The 25,955-nt window shown below is 43.6% G+C and overlaps 1 protein-coding gene across 4 annotated transcripts in view; it reads left to right on the top strand.

The window, feature by feature from the left end:
* Positions 1-25,955, top strand: part of MYCBPAP (MYCBP associated protein) — a 114,505-nt gene that overhangs the window by 65,671 nt on the left and 22,879 nt on the right. For all 4 annotated transcript variants that reach the window (XM_073606667.1, XM_073606666.1, XM_073606668.1 and 1 more), the window contains 4 exons: positions 1,345-1,488; positions 9,514-9,717; positions 17,036-17,157; positions 18,974-19,089. In XM_073606667.1, coding sequence (XP_073462768.1) covers positions 1,345-1,488; positions 9,514-9,717; positions 17,036-17,157; positions 18,974-19,089 — 586 coding nt within the window. The remainder of the gene's footprint in view (positions 1-1,344; positions 1,489-9,513; positions 9,718-17,035; positions 17,158-18,973; positions 19,090-25,955) is intronic.

Raw genomic sequence — 25,955 nt, 5'->3', positions numbered from 1 at the left:
GCACTGTGGGAGGATTCCCCCATCAACACTGACTTGTTGCTGGGGGGAATCAAGTGATTTTTTTTTCCTGCAACCTATGGTTGCAGGAAAGAGAAATGCATCCCCTCTGGCTTAGCATAAATCCCCCCCTGCCCCCCCCCCCAAAAAAAATTATTCTCCTCCTAGCACAAAAGCACCTCTTCTAACACTAACCCCCCCATATCCCTTCTAGCACAAGTCCTCTTCCCCCATCCCCCCTCCCACCACAAATCCCCTCAAATCACAACTTCTAGCAGCACCCCCCCCCCCACCACCACCACCACCACCACCACTAAAATGTTCCCTTCTAGAACATTTCATACCCCCTTCCGCCCCCCAAATTCCACCTCCCAAAACAAATCCCCCCCCCCCCCCCCCAATCTCCTCGCAGCACCTCCCCACCTCTACTGATACCACAGTGCCCAGGGAAGCTGTCCCCTCCTGCCCACCCCTTGTCCCAGCCCAGGCAGCAGAGGTGAGTATCAGTGTGGGACCTTAAGGAAGAACTGAAGACAAAACGTTATCTTATTTTTTTGGATCGAGTAAGGGAGGATTATTACTCCTCTCCTTTTTTGCCCTCTGTGACCCACTGGGGAGATTTCCCTTTACTCCCTGTGCCATAACCAAAACAGGAAGTGAGGGGAAATCCTTGGTTGTCACCAGAACTAGTGTCCCCATTGGAAGATTTGTCCTCTATTCCTGTTCTGGTGACAACTTCAAATTTGGTATATTTTTCACTTTTGGTGATAACAGTAAACGGGATAAATAGAAAGGGGGGTCCAGACAGCAAGAAAAACCTGACGGGGTTCTAATCCTTCTCCACTCTTATCCAAAACTAAAAGAAAGTTTTTGCCTTTAGTTATAATTGGTTATATTTCTCAATCTTACCCTTATAGTGTATGTAAAGATGCAAAGACCTTTTTTTTTGTTTGTTTTAAATAAATTGGGGACACTTTACACCCTCTGTCAAAATATTAGAGTTTTCCACAGAGAATAAGATGAGGGGAAATTTTCTGATGTGGAAATCTGTCTAAAGGACAACAGCTGTCTAAGAGAAAATTTCCCCTCATTTCAGGAGATTTCCTTTATTTCCCTGTTGCAACCCCTACATTTTTTCAGCTATACATACACCTTAAAGGTAACTTCCAGGCACTTGGCTAAATACACAGATGAAATGCATATACAGGATTATATGACAGGTTGTTGAGGTTAAAGGAGCACTGTGAAAAGCCTGCTGATTTGTATTTTTTAAGGAAATGTATGTTGGAATGTAACATTAATTATCTGTATTTTTCCTTATTTGTTTCGTTGCTTTTGTCACTGTAGAGAGAGATGGAGTCTCAGGAGGCCAAATTTATTGCTCAGAAGATAATACAGGAGATTTTGGAAGGTGTCCGTAGCCCAGAGCGACCTCAGTCACCTCCTACATGTGTCACTGAAGAAGAAATGTTCCACCTAATGAACCCGGAGGTATTTCATCCACGGCGTGCGTGACACGGCGATCTTTAATACTGATTTAATTGATTATTAAGCCTAACTGTTCAAGATAACTCGCTACTCACATTGCTTGCCATGTGATGGCAGCTCTATTCAATATATAGCACTAGATGGCAGTCTTGTCCCGATTTCCTACGTATTTAAAGAACAAAAACGACTTTGTTTACAATTTAGAGCTGACTTCCTGCTTTAAAAAAGACCAGAAGTCGCCAGTTACAGCATATTTGGTATATCTGAGCCTTTAATACAGCTGCAAAACCAATGTATCCAGAAGTTTCAAGATCTTATAGAACTGAATACATTTCTAAGAACTTAGCGGTACAAATCAGTGCTGTATTTTTGGATCTCGGTGAAATTTTGCAACAATAGACACCCAAATAAACAGGTTTTCTATCTTCAGGTCTTTCACCTTTGGGTTATACTGCCGCTTACAGCAGAGGTCTCCATACTTTCAAAAAAAAAGTGTCCTTCAGACTTTAGGGGGAGTGGACTAGTGGGAGTAGAAAATGTCCTTCCATCCATAATGCCGTATCCTTGGTGTCAGTGGGAGGACCAGTGCCCCATTGTTGCTGTCAATGGAAAAAATTGTGCCCCAACATTGGTGTCAAGGGAAAGAATTGTGCCCCATTGTTGGTGTGGAATTAATTGTGCCCCATCGTTGGTGTACATGGAAGGAATTGTGCCCAATCCTTGGTGTACATGGAAGGAATTGTGCCCCATCGTTGGTGTACATAGAAGGAATTGTGCCCCATCGTTGGTGTACATGGAAGGAATTGTGCCCCATCCTTGGTGTACATGGAAGGAATTGTGCCCCATCCTTGGTGTACATGGAAGGAATTGTGCCCCATCGGTTTACATGGAAGGAATTGTGCCCCATCGTTGGTGTCAATGGAAGGAATTGTGCCCCATCATTGCTGTAAATGGAAGGAATTGTGCCCCATCGTTGCTGTCAATGTAAGGAATTGTGCCCCATTGTTTGTGTACATGGAAGGAATTGTGCCCCATTGCTGGTGTACATGGAAGAGATTGTGCCCCATCCTTGGTGTACATGGAAGGAATTGTGCCCCATCCTTGGTGTACATGGAAGGAATTGTGCCCCATCCTTGGTGTACATGGAAGGAATAGTGCCCCATCCTTGGTGTACATGGAAGGAATTGTGCCCCATCCTTGGTGTACATGGAAGGAATTGTGCCCCATCCTTGGTGTACATGGAAGGAATAGTGCCCCATCCTTGGTGTACATGGAAGGAATAGTGCCCCATCGGTTTACATGGAAGGAATTGTGCCCCATCCTTGGTGTACATGGAAGGAATAGTGCCCCATCGGTTTGCATGGAAGGAATTGTGCCCCATCGTTGGTGTCAATGGAAGGAATTGTGCCCCATCGTTGGTGTCAATGGAAGGAATTGTGCCCCATCGTTGCTGTAAATGGAAGGAATTGTGCCCCATCGTTGCTGTCAATGTAAGGAATTGTGCCCCATCGTTTGTGTACATGGAAGGAATTGTGCCCCATTGCTGGTGTACATGGAAGAGATTGTGCCCCATCCTTGGTGTACATGGTAGAAATTGTGCCCCATCCTTGGTGTACATGGAAGGAATTGTGCCCCATCCTTGGTGTACATGGAAGGAATTGTGCCCCATCATTTTGTGTACATGGAAGGAACTGTGCCCCATTGCTGATGTACATGGAAGAGAATGTGCCCCATCCTTGGTGTACATGAAATTGTGCCCCATCCTTGGTGTACATGGAAGGAATTGTGCCCCATCCTTGGTGTACATGGAAGGAATTGTGCCCCATCCTTGGTGTACATGGAAGGAATTGTGCCCCATCCTTGCTGTCAATGGAAGGAATTGTGCCCCATCATTTGTGTACATGGAAGAGATTGTGCCCCATCGTTGGTGTACATGGAAGGAATTGTGCCCCATCCTTGGTGTACATGGAAGGAATTGTGCCCCATCCTTGGTGTACATGGAAGGAATTGTGCCCCATCCTTGGTGTACATGGAAGGAATTGTGCCCCATCGTTGGTGTACATGGAAGGAATTGTGCCCCATCGTTGGTGTACATGGAAGGAATTGTGCCCCATCCTTGGTGTACATGGAAGGAATTGTGCCCCATCCTTGGTGTACATGGAAGGAATTGTGCCCCATCGGTTTACATGGAAGGAATTGTGCCCCATCGTTGGTGTCAATGGAAGGAATTGTGCCCCATCATTGCTGTAAATGGAAGGAATTGTGCCCCATCATTGCTGTCAATGTAAGGAATTGTGCCCCATTGTTTGTGTACATGGAAGGAATTGTGCCCCATCATTGCTGTCAATGTAAGGAATTGTGCCCCATTGTTTGTGTACATGGAAGGAATTGTGCCCCATTGCTGGTGTACATGGAAGAGATTGTGCCCCATCCTTGGTGTACATGGAAGGAATTGTGCCCCATCCTTGGTGTACATGGAAGGAATAGTGCCCCATCCTTGGTGTACATGGAAGGAATAGTGCCCCATCGGTTTACATGGAAGGAATTGTGCCCCATCCTTGGTGTACATGGAAGGAATAGTGCCCCATCGGTTTGCATGGAAGGAATTGTGCCCCATCGTTGGTGTCAATGGAAGGAATTGTGCCCCATCGTTGGTGTCAATGGAAGGAATTGTGCCCCATCGTTGCTGTAAATGGAAGGAATTGTGCCCCATCGTTGCTGTCAATGTAAGGAATTGTGCCCCATCGTTTGTGTACATGGAAGGAATTGTGCCCCATTGCTGGTGTACATGGAAGAGATTGTGCCCCATCCTTGGTGTACATGGTAGAAATTGTGCCCCATCCTTGGTGTACATGGTAGAAATTGTGCCCCATCCTTGGTGTACATGGAAGGAATTGTGCCCCATCCTTGGTGTACATGGAAGGAATTGTGCCCCATCATTTTGTGTACATGGAAGGAACTGTGCCCCATTGCTGATGTACATGGAAGAGAATGTGCCCCATCCTTGGTGTACATGAAATTGTGCCCCATCCTTGGTGTACATGGAAGGAATTGTGCCCCATCCTTGGTGTACATGGAAGGAATTGTGCCCCATCCTTGCTGTCCATGGAAGGAATTGTGCCCCATCATTTGTGTACATGGAAGAGATTGTGCCCCATCGTTGGTGTACATGGAAGGAATTGTGCCCCATCGTTGGTGTACATGGAAGAAATTGTGCCCCATCGTTGGTGTACATGGAAGGAATTGTGCCCCATCGTTGGTGTACATGGAAGGAATTGTGCCCCATCGTTGGTGTACATGGAAGGAATTGTGCCCCATCGTTGGTAGCAATGGAAGGAATTGCGGCTATTTGATGGTGCCAGTGGGAGGAATAGTGCTCCATAGTTGATGTCAGTAGATGGAATAGAGACCCAAGGCCGGATAAAGGCAAGCAAAGGGCCGCAGTTTGGAGATCGCTGGCTTACAGGATTGAAATTTGGCCAAACGAAAAAACTGTAGGTCAACCCAGGGTAACCCCTCCTACTACCAGCATGCCTCAGATTTTGGCTAGTGTCCTAGGAGGTTGGAAATGTTTTCTTCAGCTCTGCTGTGTAAAAGACTAACCTATAGTTACTAGCCCCATTTCTTCATATTCTTAATTTTTGTCTTCAATCAAGACTCTTCTCTACATCTCTGCTAGAGCTGCGATTGCAGTTATCCGGTGCGGCTGTCCAGAGTGCCTCGTTGGGACCTCACCGGGCATTGCAGGGATACAATGGAAATTGCTTTCAGGCACTGGGTTCTGTGTAGAGCACTTTTCAGTCTCCAATCTGGTAATAAGTTAGCCACGGAGCGCTTTTTACTGTAGATCCAGCCTTGCTTTATATTCACTTATATTTTATTATATTACTTATATTATATTATATTCACTTGCTTTATTTTCACTTATGCTGTCTCTGAAGACTTACTCCACAAATATACTGGTTAAGCTGAGCACCAGGGACTACCTTATGTACACTGGCTTCTAGGCATCTTTAAATTGCCCGCTTCCATCTAGTTTTCACTGTGGAAGGGAATAAAGCTGTGGAACTAAGCTCTAACGTCATCTGCTGGGTGTACAGGGGTTATCCAGTCCTATACCCTACAGAGGTATATCCTGCCTGTTCATTAGACCATCCTAGCAATAGGTGGTCCACACCATCTGGTAAGCGTTCCTGCTCACTGGGTGTGGAAGTGTCACTTGAAGTCCTGCAATATCACTTGGTGGTGGATTACTGGCCTTGATGTTCTTTTATATATGGACTTTTTTATATTTATGTAATTCAATTTATGTTTGTATTACAAGGACTTTTTGCACATATATTTGCATGTTAATCCATGCTGTTTTTGCTGCCTGGATCATTCTATGCACTGCACTTTATTGTTCATGATTAGCGCAATTCGTTTTTTATTATATGCGTTTTCCTTGATTATGTCACTTGGATTAATCGCTGCTGTTTCATAGTTTATATTTTCAAATTTTTTTCATCTAGTGCGGCATAACACCACATTTCTGAAAAGAACCACATGCAACTCTGATCTGCAGTCTGTTTCTGCTGCCCACCTACAGTGACTTTGGTCACCTTCAGCCATCTAACCCTCATCTGTTAACAACTATTTGGGTTTCATGAGTAACTTAGTTCTCGCCCCATACCTCAAGCTGTAAGTTGCAATACGAACACGAGTCTAGACATGTGGAGGGGGGCAGCCCCGCTGTAACTGGTGCCCCTAGATCACACTGTAGTAATGGCTCTGGGGCTGTAGACATAGAATCATGCTGCTCTTTGCTCCTCAACTTTATTCAGAGTCCAAGTCTGGTGCAGGGAACTTGGTTGTCAGTGGAGGCTGCTATATCAACCGTTAGTGAGGAATCGGAAGTCTCGCTGTGGCAAAAGAGGTAGATTGAATCTTGTCCTGGGCAAAATTTCACATTCCCACCTTGTCTACCATGTACATCCCAGGCATAGACAATAGGCAGGCAATCCTCCTCAGCCAACATCCCTCGGACCACCGGGCGTGGTTTCTACACCCACAGGTGTTCCAGGACCTGTGTCACATGTGGGGGGGGGGCAGGGCTTTTCTTCAGCGGGAAAGGGGGGGGGGGGGGGGTTCCGGCACCTCCAGCACTGAATGTATGTAATGGGTGTCCAGTTGTGCTACTGATGCTAGCTGCTGGGGGATCTACAGTATTGTTGCTAGAGGGGATATATTTTTTTCAGGAGGGGGTCCATTGTTGCAGCTGTGGGACTTATTGTCTTGAAGAAATCTGTTTTTGCAGGGAGGTCTGTTGTTGCTGGGGAGGCCTATTGTTGCTGGTGGGGGATCTAATGTTACTCGGGTTGGTCTTATGTTGCTGGGGGGTCAGTTGTTGCTGGGAGGGATCAACTGTTGAAGGAGCAGTCTATTGTAGCTGGCTGCTGGAGGGTCTATTGAATGCTGCCTGTTGGGAGATCTGTTGCAGGTGGTCCATTGTTGCTCGCTGCAGGGGATCTATTTTACTGCTTTTCTTGTTATCATTAACAAGTTCCTTACAAATTAATTAGTACCACAAATGTTATTTGGTTCTGTATTCTCTAAAAGGGGCAGTAGTGGGTGGTGGGTAGGGGGTGGAACCAAGGAACAGTGTTCAGAGGTAGGTAGGGGTGCAAAGACAAGGGGTAACTCTGAGAGGGGAGTTCCTGCACCTATTTTCTGAGAAAAAAAGCCCTGTGTGGGGGACACCAGATAATGGAGCTCCTGGCCTCCAGTTTCAACAAATAACTGCAAAGGTTTGTCTCCAGATACAGGGGTCCTGCAGCAGAAGCAGTGGATGCTTTGGTGGCTCTGTGTGATCAGTTATGATCTATACCTTTCTTTCCTTGATGCTTCATGTTCATCTGCTTCGCAGAATCAAAATGGAGGGCATTCTATGATCCTCAATTCTCTGGACTGGCCCAGGTAGATGTGGTACATTGACCCGGTAAGATTCCTGGTGGATGCATGGTGGGCACTGCCAGATCGTCAGGGTTTTCAGTCTCAAGGATCCATCTTGCTTCATAGTCACTGGATTTAACAGCATAGCTGTTGAAGCTCAGGTTTTGAGAGATGGGGCATCTCTGAATCTGTGGTTCCTTTGATGCTAAAAGCTAGGAAGCTATTCCTCACAAGGTCTATCAATAAACATGGAAGGCATATGTCACTTGGTGTAAATCTCGGGACCTCCACCCTAGAAGTTTCTCCATGGGACAAATCTTCAATTTCCTGCAGTTGGGTTTTAACTAGTGTTTGGCTCTCAGCGCTATTAAAAGGTAAGGTTTCTGCCCTTTTTATCTTTCAGAGATCGTTGGCCTCCTTTCAGAGATCGTTGGCCTCCTTGATTAAGACCCTTGTACTCCCATGTAGCTCTCCTTGTGCATTCCCTGTGACACCGTGGGATATGCGTCTGATTCTCTCTGTGCTTCAGAAACCAGGCATTTAAATCCATTAGAGACAGTCTCACTCACAATATGGTATTCTTTGTAGTCCTCATCTCTTTGAAGCAAATGTCTGAACTGTTGGCTTGATCCCATAAGGATCCTTTTCTGTTTTTTGCATGGGTACAAGGTGGTGTTAAAGTGTTACTAAACCAAGGACCCTGCATTCGCTATATCTGGTCTACCACAGTACACAGAACATGGAAATGCAGTTATTAGTAAATATAAACTGCTAAATATATTTTCTTATCAACAGTATATAGCAGTCTTAGGACTTCTATCGGTGTTTGGTTAAGGCTTTGAATGTCCTTCTTGCCTAGGTGGTTTCTGCCTTTTGCCGCACACACACAGTCAAAATTTCCAACAACAAATGTTCGATGTGAGCACGTTGTCGGAAATTCCCACCGTGTGTAGGCTCCATCGCCCATTTGTTGTTGGAATTTCCGACAACAAAAATTTGAGAGCTGGATCTCAAATTTTCCGACAACAAAATCTGTTGTCGGAAATTCCGAACGTGTGTACACAATTCCAAGGCACAAAATTTCACGCACGCTCGGAATCAAGCAGAAGAGCCGCACTGGCTATTGAACTTAATTTTTCTCGGCTCGTCGTACATGTTGTACGCCACCACGTTCCTGACGTTCAGAATTTCCGACAACATTTGTGCGACCGTGTGTATGCAAGACAAGTTTGAGCCAACATCCGTCGGAAATAAATCCAGGATTTTGTTGTCGGAATGTCCGATCGTGTGTACGAGGCATTTCACCTCAACCAGGACATCACTCTTCAGTACATCTGTGCAGCTCATTTTCTGTTCACATGTTCTCTAAGGCCCCTTTCACACTGGGGCGGTTTGCAGGCGTTATTGTGCTAAAAATACCGCCTGCAAACCGCCCCTAAACAGCCTCCGCTGTTTGTTCAGTGTGAAAGCCCGAGGGCTTTCACACTGAAGCGGTGCGCTGGCAGGACGGTAAAAAAAGTCCTGCGAGCCGCATCTTTGGAGCGGTGAAGGAGCGGTGTGTTCACCGCTCCTAAACGGCTCCTGCCCATTGAAATCAATGGGACAGCGCAGCTATACCGCGGTAATACCGCGGCTATAGCCGCGCTGTACGAGCGGGTTTAACCCTTTTTCGGCCGCCAGCAGGGGTTAAAACCGCACCGCTATTGGCCGAATACAGCCGCAAAAACGACGGTAAAACAGCGCTAAAAATAGCGCTGTTTTACCGCCGACACCCCCACCGCCCCAGTGTGAAAGGGGCCTTAGTTCTACCAGATGCACGTTGCAGACTCATCAATGCCATAAGGTTCTTCAGGCAGCATTTTGATCTGCAGGCAGTCCCTGGTTCCGTTGATTTTTCTGGACTGTTTGCCCAGGCTGTATCACTGTACTCACAGGTCATCAACCAAAGATTACTGGGGAAGCTGCCCACATGCAAAAAGTGCTTGCATTGATAGTTTAGCATATTTAATGTACAGACATGTTTACTTTTAATCTGCCTGCTATGCCTATGTGACAAATATGACTCTTTAAGTCCTTTATGTTATACTTTTATTGCAGTTACACTACAAAAATCAGACTGTCCAGGGGCTGCAGCAGTTATGGAGGGAGTATATTTCTCCAGACACACAGACCAGTCCAGTTCTGTCAGAAGACTCAATGGATCATGTGCTGGTTGGATCCTATCTTCTAGAACAAAATGGCTTGGAAACTGAAGAGGAGCCCAGTTCAGAATGGAACTTATCAGTTGTACATCTGAAACAGGTCCTTTATACAATATCCTTTGTAAAAAATGGGTAGCAAAGAAATGTTAGTGGTGTTGTCTGTCACAAAAAAAAAGAATTAAAGGGACATGCCCTTTAATTCTGACCTCCATTATTTAAAGATACTAAGTCACTAAAAACCAAAAAGATACAACTACATCCAGGCTGTAAAAGAAGATGAACAGTACTTCACTTCCTGCTTAGAAGTGACTCCAGTCTTTGCAGAAGACAGAATAGTGATGGAGCAGCTGCAGGGCAAATTACACTGTGTAGTGATGGATGCGGCAGCCACCTTCATTTGATTTTTTTTTTCAGTTTAACAGCAGAAGGGTTAATTTACTAAAACTGGAGAGTGCAAAATCTGCTGAAGGTCTGCATAGAAACCAATCAGCTTCCAGGTTTTTCTTTGTCAAAGGTTAATTGAACAAGCTGAAGTCAGAAGCTTATTGGCTGCAATGCACAGTTGCACCAGATTTTGCACTCTACAGTTTTAGTAAATCAACCACTTTGTCTTTTTACTACTACTAATGTGTGAACATGGGACCTTCCTGGCCCAAAATATACAACTATGGTCTGTATAGTGTGTGTGTTTACACGCATGTACACGCTTGTGCATGTAAAGATTCTTCTAATGCCCTGTACACACGGTCAGAATTTCTGACGGAAAATATGCATATCGGAGCTTGTTGTTGGAAATTCCGACCGTGTGTGTGGGCTCCATTGGACTTTTTCCATCGGAATTTCCGACACACAAAGTTTGAGAGCTGGATCTAAAATTTTCCGACAACAAAATCCGTTTGCGTAAATTCCGATCGTATGTAGACAATTCCGACGCACAAAGTGCCACGCATGCTCAGAATCAAGCAGAAGAGCAGCACTGGCTATTGAACTTCATTTTTCTCGGCTCGTCGTACGTGTTGTACGTCACCGCGTTCTTGATGTTCGGAATTTCCCACCAACTTTGTGTGACCGTGTGTATGCAAGACAAGTTTGAGCCAACATCTGTCGGAAAAAATCCGATGGATTTTGTTGTCGGAATGTGCGATCGTGTGTACGGGGCATAACAGTGCTAAAAAAAATATAGGCGAGGTGTGAATTACAACTAATGGTAACTAATAAAGCTGGTTTGTATTTTCAAAAGTGTTCTTTGTTGACCCTCTTTAGAGAACCTTCTCTCTGTTTTTTCTTATATGATAATAGGGCAACTTGAACTGCATTCAGACTTATGTCTGCATGATAGATTTATACTCACCTGCAAAAACGGCCAATTATTGATTAATTAAATTCAGTTGATCCAGGCAAAACCTTTTGCTTTTTTGAGGTGTGAATTACATACATATTTTTGCGCATTTGCATGTAAAACACTTAACCAGTAAGGCCGGGTTCACACATGTGCAGCCGTGGGTTCGTGCCTAGGATCCGATGCGTTCCTGTACCGCGATTCAGGCTCGGGTCAGACCCAAAGACACACCAGACCCTTTTTCAATCCAGATCGTGGTTGCCTAGGACATATGTGAACTGGCTCCATTGAGAGCCGGTAGTGAACCCAGCCTAATGGCCCGTACACACGATCCGAATATCGTACGACAGAACGTACGACCTTTTTCGCTTAATGGTCGCAAGTAGAAATTGAATAGGTAAATAAAGTCACGAAAATTCTCGTACGACAGAATAAAAAATCGGAAGTGATGTCATGTGATTTAATGTATTTGTATTGTATTTTCGGATGACAACTATACTGACTAAACGAAAATCGTACGATCTGGAATCGTACGAGGAAAATTTTCGTGCTTGTCCAATCGAATAATATTGGATGAACTGTCGTGATCGGCCATCGAAAGTAGTGTACACATGATCTGAAAATAGTACCATTCTTCCTCGGACGACAGTTTTCGTACAATATTCGGATCATGTGTACGGGCCATTAAGCTCCATACACACAATCAGGAAATCGCATGAAAAATACCGCTTTCAGAACGATCGTATGATAATCGGATCGTTAGTACACAGCTTTTGAGAGATGATCATAACAGTTCATCCGATATTATCCGATCGCACATGCACAAATTTTTTTCCGTGCGATGCCAGATCGTACGATTTTTGTTTAGTCAGTACAGTTGTTGTTCGAAAATGCAATACAAATACACCACAACACAATACATCACTTCCAGATTTTTATTCTGTCGTACGAGAATTTGTGACTTTAGTAAATTCTTCAGGTTTGATCTGAGATTAGCATGCAAAAAAACCTGGACGATCATTCGTCCGATAATCTCATCGTGTGTACCAGGCATAATGCAGATTTTTGTAATTTCTTTTTTTTACTTATGTAAACATGGCACTAGTTTACTGGTATGCAGGCGCCTGCATATACAGGCTAATTTAAAGCAATAGGCTGCATTCAATCAGTAAAGAAAACGCCTGAATGCCCAAAAACATGGCTTTTTGACGCCCTACTAAATACTTTATACTGTCAGTATACAAATTGCACATTTAAACGGAGTTGGAACATGCATTTTTTTTTTTATACATTAAGTATTGGAAAGCCACCACATCACAAATAAAGCAGAACAGTAGCGCGGGGAATGGCGGCAGATCTTGCCATATTGTGAAAGTATGCTTAGCCTTCTTCTGGGTTGAATGACAGTTGGCGTCATTTAAGCCCTTTCTGCAAGCCCAGACTGTCATGCTTGTCACATTGCGAGATCACCGTTCACACATATGAGTGCCCTTCATCACCCACTGCTGCTGGGCAAGAAGAGGAAGAAGAGGGATGTCATCGGACCAGCAGGATGACAGCTGGATTCAAAGTATATAAAGTGCTTTCAGGATTCAGACCCCCTTCACTTTTTTCAATGTTGTTATGTTGCAGCCGTATACTACAGTTGTTAAAAATCATTTTTTTTCTGATTAACCACTTCAGCCCTGGAAGGATTTACCCCCTTCCTTACCAGAGCACTTTTTGCGTTACGGCACTGCGTCGTTTTAACTTACAATTGCGCGGTCGTGCGACATTGCACCCAAACAAAATTGATGTCCTTTTTTTCCCACAAGTAGAGCTTTCTTTTGGTGGCATTTGATCACCTCTGTGGTTTTTATTTTTTGCGCTATAAACAAAAAAAGAGCAACAATTTTGAAAAAAAAGCAATATTTTTTACTTTTTGCTATAATAAATATCCCCGAAATATATATATATGAAAAAAAAATTATTTCTTTCTCAGTTTAGGCCAATATGTATTCTTCTACATATTTTTGTTAAAGAAAAAACGCAATAAGCGTATATTGATATTGGTTTGCGCAAAAGTTATAGTGTCTACAAAATAGGGGATAGATTTTTGGCATTTTTATTATAATTTTTTTTTAATTAGTAATGACAGCGATCTGCTTTTTTTTTATCGTGACTGTGACATTATATCGGACACTTTTGACACTATTTTGGGACCATTGTCTTTTATACAGTGATCAGTGCTATGTAAATTACACTGGCAGGGAAGGGGTTAAACACTAGGGGGCGATCAAGGGGTTAAGTGTGCCCTAGGGAGTGATTCTAACTGTAGGGGGAATTATTTCACTAGAACATGACAGAGATCACTGCTCCCGATGACAGGGAGCAGTAGATCTCTGTCATGTTGCTAGGCAGAACAGGGAAATGCCTTGTTTACAATCATGCCGCTCCGTGACACTAATGCGGGCCCCCGGCGAACATCGAGGCCCGCCGGACCCACAGCCACACTCACGGAGCATGCTGCGGGCGCACGCGCGCCCCGCCTGTGGCGTGTGCATGCCCACAATGCCGCAATTTAAAGGGGGTGCATTATGCCTACGTATATCATCGTGCGCTGGTCAGCAAGAGGTTAATCTACACTCAGTACCCCATAATGACAAGGTGAAAACAGAATTTTAGAAATGTCTGTGAATTTATTAGAGAAGGAAAAACTGAAATATCACATTGGCACATATTCAGACCCTTTGCAACAACACTTGAAATTTAGCTGAGGTGCTTCTCATTTCTCTTGATTGTTGCTGAGATGTTTTTACGCCTTGATTGGAGTATAAAAAGGCCTCCCAGCTGACAAGGCAATCTGTATCAGAGCAAAAGCCATGAGGCTACACTAAGTACCCCATAATGACAAAGTGAAAACAGAATTTTAGAAATATCTGTGAATTTTTTCAAAAGAAAAAAAGAAATATCACATGTACTTAAAGTGTCACTAATTCCACATCATAAAAAACTATCAATAAATGGTGTATTACATGCTCTTCATACTCACTCAGTCACTATAAGGCTCCTTTTCTGCATTCCGCAAAAAACCTGGTTGATCCTTCTGCTCTCTGTCTCCCACTTTTGTTGTCCCTAATTTAGCTAGGGATTTTGCTGCTGTAGTGGCAGCTCTGCACATGCTCAGTTTTCAGTGAGTTTCAATGCTGAGTATTTCTTCCCTATCACTTCTGAGCAGCCCATGTGACTATAGAGTCACACATGGGGGGCGTATACACAGTGGTAAGTAAGAGCCCACTCCCTCCCTCCTCCTCCATGCCCACTAACCAGCTAAACACAACAGGGTGAGATTTTATATGTAAATCAATGGAGGCTTTATCTAAGGCACAGGCTGGAGGGGCGTGACACAGCCTGTGACTGGCAGAAATCCACATCCACGTCCACATCAGGTTATTTCCCCCAAATAATAAAGATTTGATTTCAAATGTATATTTATATGACAATTTAAAACATTTTATTGATGTTACTTATTTATTTTACTCTGTATCCCAAAGACTGTTTTTTTTAAATTTGAACATGTGACCATCAGCAAAGGACTAGAAGCTCCTCCTGCTTATGTTTCCTTGCAGACAAGCTGGGAAAGAGCTGGGTCATGTGACAGCTGGATATCAATTAGGAAAAAGGTACTTAGATGTTTTTTTTTTTTATTTAAATAATTACCTTGCCATCATCCATATATATATATATATATATATATATATATATATACTTTGTTGAAGCACCTTTGGCAGTAATTACAGCCTTGAATCTTTTTGGGTATGACGCCACAATCTTTGCATACTTGAATTGGGGGGATTTTCTGTCATTCTTTGCAAATCCTCTCAAGCTCAGTCAGCTTGGATGGGGACCATCGGTGGACAGCCATTTTCAGGTCTCTCCAGAGATGTTCAATAGGGTTTAAGTCAGGGCTCTGGCTGGGCCACTCAAGGACATTCCCAGAGTTGTCCCTAAGCCACTGCTTTGTTGTCTTGGCTGTGTGCTTAAGATCGTTGCCATGTTGGAAGCTAAACCTTCAGCCAATTCTGCGGTCCTGAGGGCTGTGGAATGGGTTTTCATTGAGGATATCTCTGTACTTTGCTCCATTCAGCTTTCCCTCAACCCTAAACTGTCTCTCAGTTCCTGCTGCAGAAAAACACCCCCACAGCATGATGCTGCCACCATCATGCTTCACTGTTGGGATGGTATTAGGCAGATGATGAGCGGTGCCTGGTTTCCTCCAGACATAACGTTTGAGGCCAAACAGTTCACTTTTGGTTTCATGAGACCAGGGAATCTTGTCCCTACAGTCTGAGAGACCTTCAGGTGCTTTTTTTGCAGGTTCCAAGTGGGCTTTCCTGTGTTTTGCACTGAGGAGAGGCTTCTGTTTAGCCACTATGCCATAAAGCCCAGATCAAAGAAGAAAAATTGCAGCTCAAAAGCTCCAGACCTGTTGAAGACACCCGCCCTATATTCGATCTTGCAGGTGCTGGCTCTGCTCAAATTAGGAAGGAAGGAAAAATCCTGGACGGCCGCACACCGCTGAAGGCACCTTTATACAAGATGCTTTCAGCTGTGTGCGTCCGTCCAGGATTTTTCCTTCCTTCATAAAGCCCAGATCGACGGAGGGCTGCAGTGATGGTTGCCCTTTTTAAACTGTGTGCCATGTCCACACAGGATCTCTGGAGCTCAGTCAGAGTGACCATTGGTTTCTTGAATAGGCCCTTTTCACCCAATCGCTCTTGGAAGAGTCCTAGTTGTGCCAAACTTCTTCCAATTGAGAATTATGGTGGCCACTGTGCTCTTTGGAACCTTCAGTGCAGCAGAAAAAAGTTTTTGTAGCCTTCCCCAGATCTGTGCCTTGCAATATAACTGTCTCTGAGCTCTGCAGGCAGTTTCTTTGACCTCATGGCTTTTGCTCTGATACAGTATGCATTGTCAGCTGTGATGCCTTTTATAGAGAGGTGTGTGCCTTTCCAAATCATGTCCAATCAACTTCATTTTCAACAGTGTGGACTCCAATCAAGGTGTAGAAACATCTCAGCAACGATTAAGAGAAATGGGAGGCACCTGAGCTGAGTGTTGTTGCAAAGGGTCTAAACACTTATGCCAATGTGATTTCTGTTTTTCTTTTACATAAATTCACAGACATTTCTAAAATTCTGTTTTTGCTTTGTCATTATAGGATACTGAGTGTAGATTAATGAGAAAAAAAATAATTTAAACAACTGTAGTATTAGGCGGCAACATAACAACATTGAAAAAAGTGAAAGGGGTCTGATAACACTAGGAATGCACTTTATATAAGGAATTTTTATACAATAGGTGTGAGTAGAAGCTCAGAAGAGGTGGGGTGGGGTGGGGTGGGGGGGGGGAGAACTGGGGTACAGGAGACTGAACATGTGCTTTAAACAGCAGGCCTATGTTATTATTATTATTATATTATTATTATACAGGATTTATATAGCGCCAACAGTTTACGCAGCACTTTACAATATAAAAGGGAGACAATACAGTTATAATACAATAAAATACAAGAGGATTAAGAGTGCCCTGCTCAGAAGAGCTTACAATCTAATAGGGTGTTGTGTTGTGGTTTTTTTTTTGTTTTTTTTAAATGAAAGCTAGACACACACATTGCAATCTGATTGTATAATCTCCTAGCTACTGTGTAGTGTGACAGCGTGCCATTAAAATTATATCCAGATTGTACAAAGATCCTACAATCTGATTGTAAGCCTAGGTTCACACTGAACTCGCACCCTTTCATTCCTGCGAGTCAGTGCTGACTTTGGGGGCGATTTCAGCGACATCTGTGCGGGTTTCTGCACCGATGTCTATTGAAATCACAACCCAAAGTCGCTAAAAGTAGTACAGAAACGACTTTTGGGAATCGGTGTGGCGCCAATTCAGACGGTGCCATTGCCGGCAATAGCCGCCGATTTAGCATGCGATTTGACATACAAAACGCATGCCAAATCGCTGCAATGTGAAGAGGGCTAAAGCTTGTGTCTGGCGGCACTATTATGTTTTAATGCTGTGCTCTTTTCCTCCCCATTGTCAGGCTTCAGATATGATCCCTGAGGATGAACCACGAGAGACCTTCCTCTGTCATGTAAACAGACTCGTCAGTGAACTGACCACACCGGCTCAGGAGGTTCCTGTGGACCTGTTGCAGCAAGCTTGGTCAGTAATTAATGTTTGCTTGTGAAGTTTCTGAGGTGTGCTTGTATATCATTATTCAAGAAGCAACATGCATGGATAGTATAGGTCAGAACTCCGCTAGGCACTGTACTGGCCGCAAAATGTAATGTGTGTGTGAAACCGCCTAAACAGGATATCAAGCCAATACTTTTTGTTAAGCTGGCCATATATTATACAATTTTCTTATTCGATTTCTTTTATATTAACCTTCAACTATGTAGTGCAAGGGCCTGCCTGACTGCTTACAAATTGAATGACCAGCCTTAGTTTTGGATAGAGTGGGGAAGGATTACAAATGATCTTAAGTTTTATTGCTGCCTGTGTCGCTGCTGAAATTGCAAGCTAAAGTACAAAGCAAACTGGGGTTCATAGGCGTGCGCACAGGGTGTGCCAGGTGTGCCTGGGTACACCCTAATCACCCTGTGTGGTGCAGATTCCCCCTGTCCTGCCCCCCGTGCCGCAGCGCTGCTGGCTTTCCTCCTCTCCTCTCCTCTCCTGCCAGCTGCTGTGGGGAATGTTTCAGGTTGGAGAGTGGGGGAAGAAGCTCGTGCAGCTGAGGCTGGAGACAAAGGGACTGGAGAATCTCTGTCCTCAGTCCCTTTCTCTGTCTCAAAAGTGAGACATAGGGGGGCTGTTTAAACGCCTGATATTGCACCAAAGCCCCCCAACGAGGCTCTTAAAACAATTGTAAAATAATATTTTTAAAAATAATAAATAATAATATTATGAAAAATAAAAAAAAATTAAATATTAAAATAAAAAAAAATACTGACACCGTACACTGCCCTACTGACATGAGGTAGAGCTTTAGGGCTGATTTAGACTCCTTGCAGATTTTGCTGTTTGCTTTCTGCTATACTCCACAGTATTACTCAGTACAGCAACCTGCATTTTACAGCCCACTCATAAAATGCAGGCAGAGGAATGGAGCCTGTGGTAGGTCACTTAGTTCTCTCTGCTTCATGCAGCAGAAAAAACACTATCATTGGATGAAGACCTGTCACTTTATTCTGACAGGTTACCTGACCCATTTCTACATTGTCATTTTATTTCTTTTTCAAACTATTCACCTTAAAAACAACTCATCAGCTTGCATTTGTCTTCCAATCTATTATAACAATGGCTGTCAGTTATCATCTAGCTGCAGCAAGTATTCTGTTATGTCAGTGCGCACAGTTATGGGATCATGCAGTTGTTTATATTCCTACAAATATAGAGTAACATGCAGAGGAGCAATAAGCAGAACCGATCTACATTCTAGTGTATAAGGTCCCATCTCACCCAGGGCCGGTGCTACCACTAGGCAAACTAGGCAGCCACCTAGGGTGCACTGCTGCTTAGGGTGCCCGGCCACTGGTGTTCCTACTATCTTCTCTCTGCAGCAAGCAACTAAGTCTCAGCATCAGCAGGCAACCGCCGCTCCATTCACATAGTGTCAGAAGCGCAGCGGCGGCCGAGGACTGTGTCTGTGTCCCTAAGTGGAAGCAAGCAAACATTCTTTTATGGGCACTGGTGAGGTTGCATTGATGGGCACTGGTGAGGCTGCATTGGTGGACACTGGTGAGGCTGCATTTGATGGGCGCTTCATTAAAAAGGTGGGGTACACATGGGCAGGGCAGAGGGGGTGGAGCCAAGGGGGGCGACAAAATGAGGTTTCGCCTAGGGTGTCAAAAATTCTTGCACCAGCCCTGATCTCACCAGGCCATAAACGGTAGTTTTTGATTGTCAGTAGCATCACTTTTATATCAGGAATGATTTTCTTATCTCAGTCTGTATATTTTTACACTTCTGTTTTCAGTCTTCAGCTATGGAGGGACGCCATAGATAAATTAGTGGAACGGTCAATGGAGCTACGGTTTGTACTGGGTATGCCCGACAAGGATGTGACAGCAGAAGTTATAATAGAAGAGACAGGTAATATCTTCTAATTATGTCCAGTATGTATGACTACATACTGGAATGGAATGGAGTAAATACAACCTGCTGTTACTTGTATGCGCTCACAGTTGCAGTGCAGAGCTTACTAATCAGTTTGACGAAACACCACTCATGGCTTCAAAGCACTCCAGAAGTAAAAGAAACGATATAGAGGTTCCATTCAAAGTAGTATTAACCCTTTCATGCCTAAGCCTTTTTCTGACATTTGTTGCTTAAAATTTGAAATCTGTATTTTTTGCTAGAAAATAGAACCCCCAAACATTATATATAGTTTTTTTTAGAAGAGACCCTAGAGAATAAAATGGCGATCGTTGCAATATTTTATGTCACACGGTATTTGCGCAGTGGTCTTTCAAACTCAATTTTTGGGGAAAAAGGACACTTTCATGAATTAAAAAAAAAAAAACTAAACAGTAAAGTTAGCCCAATTTTTTGGTATAATGTGAAAGATGATGTTACGCCGAGTAAATAGATACCAAACATGTCATGCTTTAAAATTGCGCCCACTCATGCTTTGAAATTGCACACACTTGTGGAATGGCGACAAACTATGGTACCTAAAAATCTCCATAGGCGACACTTTAAAAAAATGTAACGGTTACCAGGTTAGAGTTACAGAGGAGGTATTTTGCTAGAATTATTGCTCACACTCTGACGATCGCGGTGATACTTCACATGTGTGATTCGAACACCGTTTACATTTGCGGGCACGACAGGTACTCTTTATGGAGTACTCCTTTGCACTTAAAAGTATTCAGATCGCCAAAATCAGCAGCTGTAGCTGTAGGCATCACTCCAGTTTAACCCCTTCAAGCCATTAACACAAATTTGCGTACGGTCGGCGCAAAGGGGTCAAATAATCCATTGAAAAAAGTCAATTTCTCTTCCGTTCATTGAAGTACACAGTTGGGCCTTTAGATATTGACCAATGGGCAAATCCAGAAAGTCTCAAAAACAAATTTATATTTAAATACATTTACTGTGCTCCATAATTGTTTTTTTCTCCAGATCACTTTTAAACTTTTCACCTGTCTCAGTAGCTCACCAAACATCTGGCAGGGGGGCTCAAACACAATCTTTAGCTTAAAGGTTATCTCCACTTTTGTGAGAAAAAAAAAAATAATTTGATGGGCACAAGTGGCTGGATTTGATGGGCACAAGTGGCTGCATAAAGTGGCTGCATTTGATGGGCACAAGTGGCTGCATTTGATGGGCACAAGTGGCTGCATATGATGGACACAAGTGGCTGCATTTGATGGGGGGGGGGTTTCAGTATTTTCAGTTTGTTTGCACCCCCCCCAAAAATTTTGAGCACCAGCCGCCACTGGTCTGCATTAAGATACAAGTCAGATTTCAGGCATCTCCTGCAACAAAGATATCATTTTTGGTGTGATACTCCCAATAGGAAATTACATCTAAGGCCAGGTTCACGCTACGCAGGTTGCAGTTTGCAAATTGCAGGTGCATTTTGCGTTTTTCAATACACGCAATTGATGTCTATGGAACCCAAAACCAGAAAAAAGTCCCTGGCCCTTTCCATAAAATGCACAGATGTGAACCACATCTATAGGAAACCACGTTAAATGGACTGTAATGTTCTTCTGCAAACCTGAAAACACACTAAAAAAATGCATAGGTGTGAACCAGGCCTTAAGGGATGCAGACCCTACAGTTTTCCTCATTAGAGCTCTGCAGGTGCCACAGCTGTTTGATAATTATGAAACCACTCCCATTAGACTCAATAAGAACATGAGCACAGACAAACATACATGGATTTCTTCAGAATAACAAAAGGTTGGAATCTACAACAAAGTTTGTTAAAATCCTTGTAATGTACAGAGATCACCCAGAGGGGAATGTTTTTTTTCTCAACAAAAGTGGAGTTACGCTTTAAGCACTGATGATGGGACTACATGTCCCTTGACCACTTGTATGCAGCAGCATTTTTTTTTTTTTTACAGCAATATATATTTCAATAAACTTTATTGGCCATATTGTTACAGTGGTTCTTTGCAATGTGCTTTGTGCGGCCAGCTGCACTCCTTCAAAAAAAAAAAAAAAGTATAAAGAGCTAGCTGTCAATTAAAATCCAGTGGGTGAAGAAGACGTCCTTTTACCCAGCAGCTTCTCCGTGGTGTGTCTGTGGCTTCATATTAGCGTGTAGTCCAGCGGAGAGCGCACACATTACAGTGGCATGAGAGAGGCCCAGCACATGAATGTAGGTTGTAAACCCTTTTTGTGGATTTTTACCTATTCTAGGCTTATTCTAGGCTTACCTATAGGTAGTGGAAATATTTCCTAAACATGCGCCGTTTAGGAGATATTTCACTTGTAGTGCTCCGATGTTGTCATCAGCGCATGCGCTGTGAAGAAACGGACAACCGTGCCGTTTCTTCCTCCAGCGTGTGCCATGACTGCGGCTCGCGCGGGAGTGACGTCACGCAACTCCGGCCAGTCACAGAGCTGGAGTCCGTGGCCCCAGAAGGAAGAGGGGCGAAGATGGACGCGGCCTGCTCAGGAGCTTCATTTGCAGGTAAGTGTCGTATAATGGGCTAGTATGCGATGTGTACTAGCCCATTATGCTTTTCATTTGCAGGCCTTGCGAGGATCAAAAGAGGAAGTAAAACTCATTGGGGTTTACGTCCTCTTTAAGTAGAACAGAAGGTACTTAGAAACTAATGACTCAGCATAGAAGGCCAGCTGCACAGATCTCTAAGCATATCCCGGAGTGTACATCCCTGTGGGTCTGATGCACAGATCAGAACATGGACAGATTTCCTTCTGATCCCTATGTAAAAGCCGGCACTCATCCACAGGCTGTACAATCCTTTTTATTAGGACACAGGGTAAGATTCAGAGATTAAAAACAAACTGACGCGTTTCACCCGAGAATGGATTTAGTCATAGCTATGGTTAGCTATAGCTTGCCTATGAATAAAGCCATTCTTGGCTGAAATGTGTCAGTACTGTTTTTATCTGTGAACCTTACCTTGTGATCCAATAAAGAGGATTGTACAGCCTGTGGACGAGTGTCGGCTTTTACATAAAGTTTGTTTGGGGGTATTACAGGAGCTTCAGCCGAAGCAACGTAGTTTGCACACTGATATTTGATCTTCCTAGGTTGAGCATGGTGAGTCTCTTTTCTTGGAGGTTTGCATTCTGATCTGTGCATTGGACCCACACTGATGTACACTCCAGGATGACACTTGGACACTCACGCAGGTCTGTGCATTGTTTTCAACAGGCTGCCTGCAGGGGGCCCCTGTGCATCCCACGTGGATGTCAACAGCCATTTTGCATGGGTGTACAGCTCATTATGCCTGTGTGAATAAGTGTGACTTCAAAATGTTTTGTTTTCTCTGGCTTTTGGCGGACTTGCGGCGGACTTTCTAACGAACGGACTTGCCTACACACAATCATACCAAAGTCCGATGGATTCATACGTGATGACGTACACCGGACTAAAATAAGGAAGTTGATAGCCAGTAGCCAATAGCTGCCCTAGTGTCAGTTTTTGTCCGTCGGACTAGCATACAGACGAGCGGATTTCTGGGTCCGGCGGAGTTACGATGTAAAGATTTGAAGCCTGTTCCAAATCTAAAGTCTGTCAGATTTGCAACTGGAAAAGTCCGCTGAAGGTCCGGTGAAGCCCACACACGATCGGATTGTCAGCCGGATTTGGTCCGTCGGCGTCGGTCGAAAAGTCCGACCGTGTGTACGCTGCATAAGTATAACTTTTGTTCTAAAAGTGGAAATCCACACTAATGTGCCTGCACACCCTCTAATGTGATGAAAATTCCCATCACACCATGACTGCATCTTCTTTTGTATATGATCAGGGATTCTTTGTGTATATTACAGTACACGAGACGAAAGGATAGAGCACCTTGTCCTCATGAAACTCAAATTAGTTTATTTAAAATTGCTTTATTAGATTATAATCGTATCATTGCATAGTGGTCATGCGGATACGGGATAAGTTACAGGTGCCACGTCTTATATACAATAGTTTAGAAGAGCAGAAAGATATATTGGTGGGCTCAAGACTTTATAGGCACAATAATGAGGGTAATATATAGTTAAAATGTTATTTTATTTCGAAATTATTACATAAAAAAAGGGGGAAAGGAAGATATAAAAACCAATCACAGTTTACAAATTATGCACTCCATACACATTTGGTTGGTTGGTGAAAAAAGATACACAAAACTTATGAAACCAACAAGAGACATGCAGCTTATTGATCTATATAGTTACAGTACATTTTGTTGAACCAAGCGTTATGTGATGGTGGCAATCAATTTCTGTATGAGCTCGACATGTTGCGCGCCGCATGCGCTTCTTCAGGAGCACAGAATTAGGGTACCTGATAGATTTATAACTATGCTTAGGAAGAGAGAGGGGGTAAAAACAAAACCACAGCAATCTCCTTAATCAGTGGTAGTAATTCCCAGCACTTTCAGCGGTAATTGTTTGATGGAAGAGGATATGTAATAATCAGAGGCAAACATGGAAGTTGCATCAAAGTGCATAAAGACTTTTATTCCTTGGGAAGCTATTCAATCTGAGCCCCAATCCTGCTGAGTCTGGATATATAGCATCTAACTCGTAAGTGGAGAAGTTGGTGGTGAAAAGCCGCACAGCCGTCCGGCCGCAAGCGACTTATGGTAAGGATAGTGATTAAGGAGATTGCTGTGGTTTTGTTTTTACCCCCTCTCTCTTCCTAAGCATAGTTATAAATCTATCAGGTACCCTAATTCTGTGCTCCTGAAGAAGCGCATGCGGCGCGCAACATGTCGAGCTCATACAGAAATTGATTGCCACCATCACATAACGCTTGGTTCAACAAAATGTACTGTAACTATATAGATCAATAAGCTGCATGTCTCTTGTTGGTTTCATAAGTTTTGTGTATCTTTTTTCACCAACCAACCAAATGTGTATGGAGTGCATAATTTGTAAACTGTGATTGGTTTTTATATCTTCCTTTCCCCCTTTTTTTATGTAATAATTTCGAAATAAAATAACATTTTAACTATATATTACCCTCATTATTGTGCCTATAAAGTCTTGAGCCCACCAATATATCTTTCTGCTCTTCTAAACTATTTAAAATTGCTATTAAAAGGTACTCACAAAAGTGCAGTAATCAATCACTTGTAAAATCCACAATAGGTTGAACAGCTCAATTTCTCATTTTCGGGGGCCCCTGAAAATGTATTCAGCTATATTATGAATTACTGGCTGTGGTCAGTGATTGGGCTTTAATGCCCGTTCTGTGAGTGGCCTGAGGTTATTGGTGCTCAGCCCCCCCCTGCGGATTTTATAAACAATTGATAACTGCACTTTTGTGAGTACCTTTAGACCCCTTTCACACCAAGGCGTTTTTGCAGCTTTTAGCGCTAAAAATAACGCTATTAAAACGCTCATTAAATGCTCATAAAATGCTCACCATGCATCTCAATGGACCCTTTCACACTGAGGCGTTGCGCTGGCGGGGCGTTGAGAAAAGTCTTGCAAGCAGCATCTTTGAAGCAGCTTTTGGCTCTTTTCACACTGAGGGGCTTTGCAGGCGCTAAAGTGCTAAAATTAGTGCCTGCAAAGCGCCCCGAAAGAGCTGCTCAATGCACTCCAGTGTGAAAGCCCCGAGGGCAGGGCGGTCAAAAAAGTCCTGCAAGCCGCATCTTTGGAGCGCATTAGAAGCGGTGTATTTACCGCTCTTAAAGCGCCCCTTCCCATTGAAAACAATGGGGCAGCGCTGCAAACCCGCCCGCAAAATGCAGCTGCAGCGGCGCTTTGCAGCCATGTTAAAACCGCCTCGCTAGCGCCGCTAAAACGACAGTAAAGCGGCGCTATATTTAGCGCCACTGTACCACCAGCGCCCGCACGCCTCAGTGTGAAAGTAACCTTTGGGCGTTGAAAAAAGCGCTTCAAAAACGCCCCTCTCCATTGAAATGAATTGAAAACGCTGTAAAAACGCCTGAATAGCACCTATAATCCGCCCTGAGCTGTAGAAAAGTCACATGATCTCACAAAAAGGTAAACATGCAAGCAGAAAAGAGAGCATCTACAACAACAGGACTGAACTTGTGGGAAGGTGAGAATGATTAAACAGACCATCAAAGTGCCAAAAAAACTAAATTAAAGTGCCAAAAAAAAGAATTAATTCCAGAAAAATGAAGATTTGAAGTAAAATAAGACACTGCTTGTTACTTTACAAGACACTGCTTGTTTTACATGATCTCACAAGGGATAAACATGCAAGCAAAAAGATAACATCAATAACATATGCTTCAATACTGCTTGAAAAAACGCTGTTAAAACGCCTGCAGCGTTGCTTTAATTTTACCGCTAATGCCCCTAAAACGCTGTAAAAACGCGGTAATAACACTAAGGCGTTTTATGGAGTTTTTTGAAGCGGCTTGGTGTGAAAGGGGTCTTGAAGAGCAATATTGAAAAAAACTATTTCATACTTTGCAAGGACAAGGTGCTCTGTCCTTCTTTTTGTCCCTTAATACACAACAGATCTCCCTGTTTTTTAACCCCTTCCCACCGAGCATACGCAGATGTGCGTACTAAGCCGCTCGGCTGTTATACCGGAGGAGTGGGAGGGGACGCCCCCCCCCCTCCCGCCGCTCTTACCATGTCTCCCGTTCCATCGGGAGGTCCAATGACCAATCGGCCGCCTCCGGCGGCTAGTAACAGTCTGGAATGAAGCCGTGAGCGGCTTCGTGCCAGCCTCCTAATCGTAAACACGGAAGCGACGTCATGACGTCACTTCCCATTTACTCGGCTGCCAATGGCGCCGGTTTAAAAAAAATACACAGTATTCAGAATTGCCG

This window comes from Aquarana catesbeiana, linkage group LG12 (genome assembly GCF_042186555.1).
Source record: "Aquarana catesbeiana isolate 2022-GZ linkage group LG12, ASM4218655v1, whole genome shotgun sequence".
NCBI classification, from domain to species: Eukaryota; Metazoa; Chordata; class Amphibia; order Anura; family Ranidae; genus Aquarana; species Aquarana catesbeiana.
Note: the sequence above shows the minus strand (reverse complement) of the source record. Positions and strands in the feature narration are given on the sequence as shown.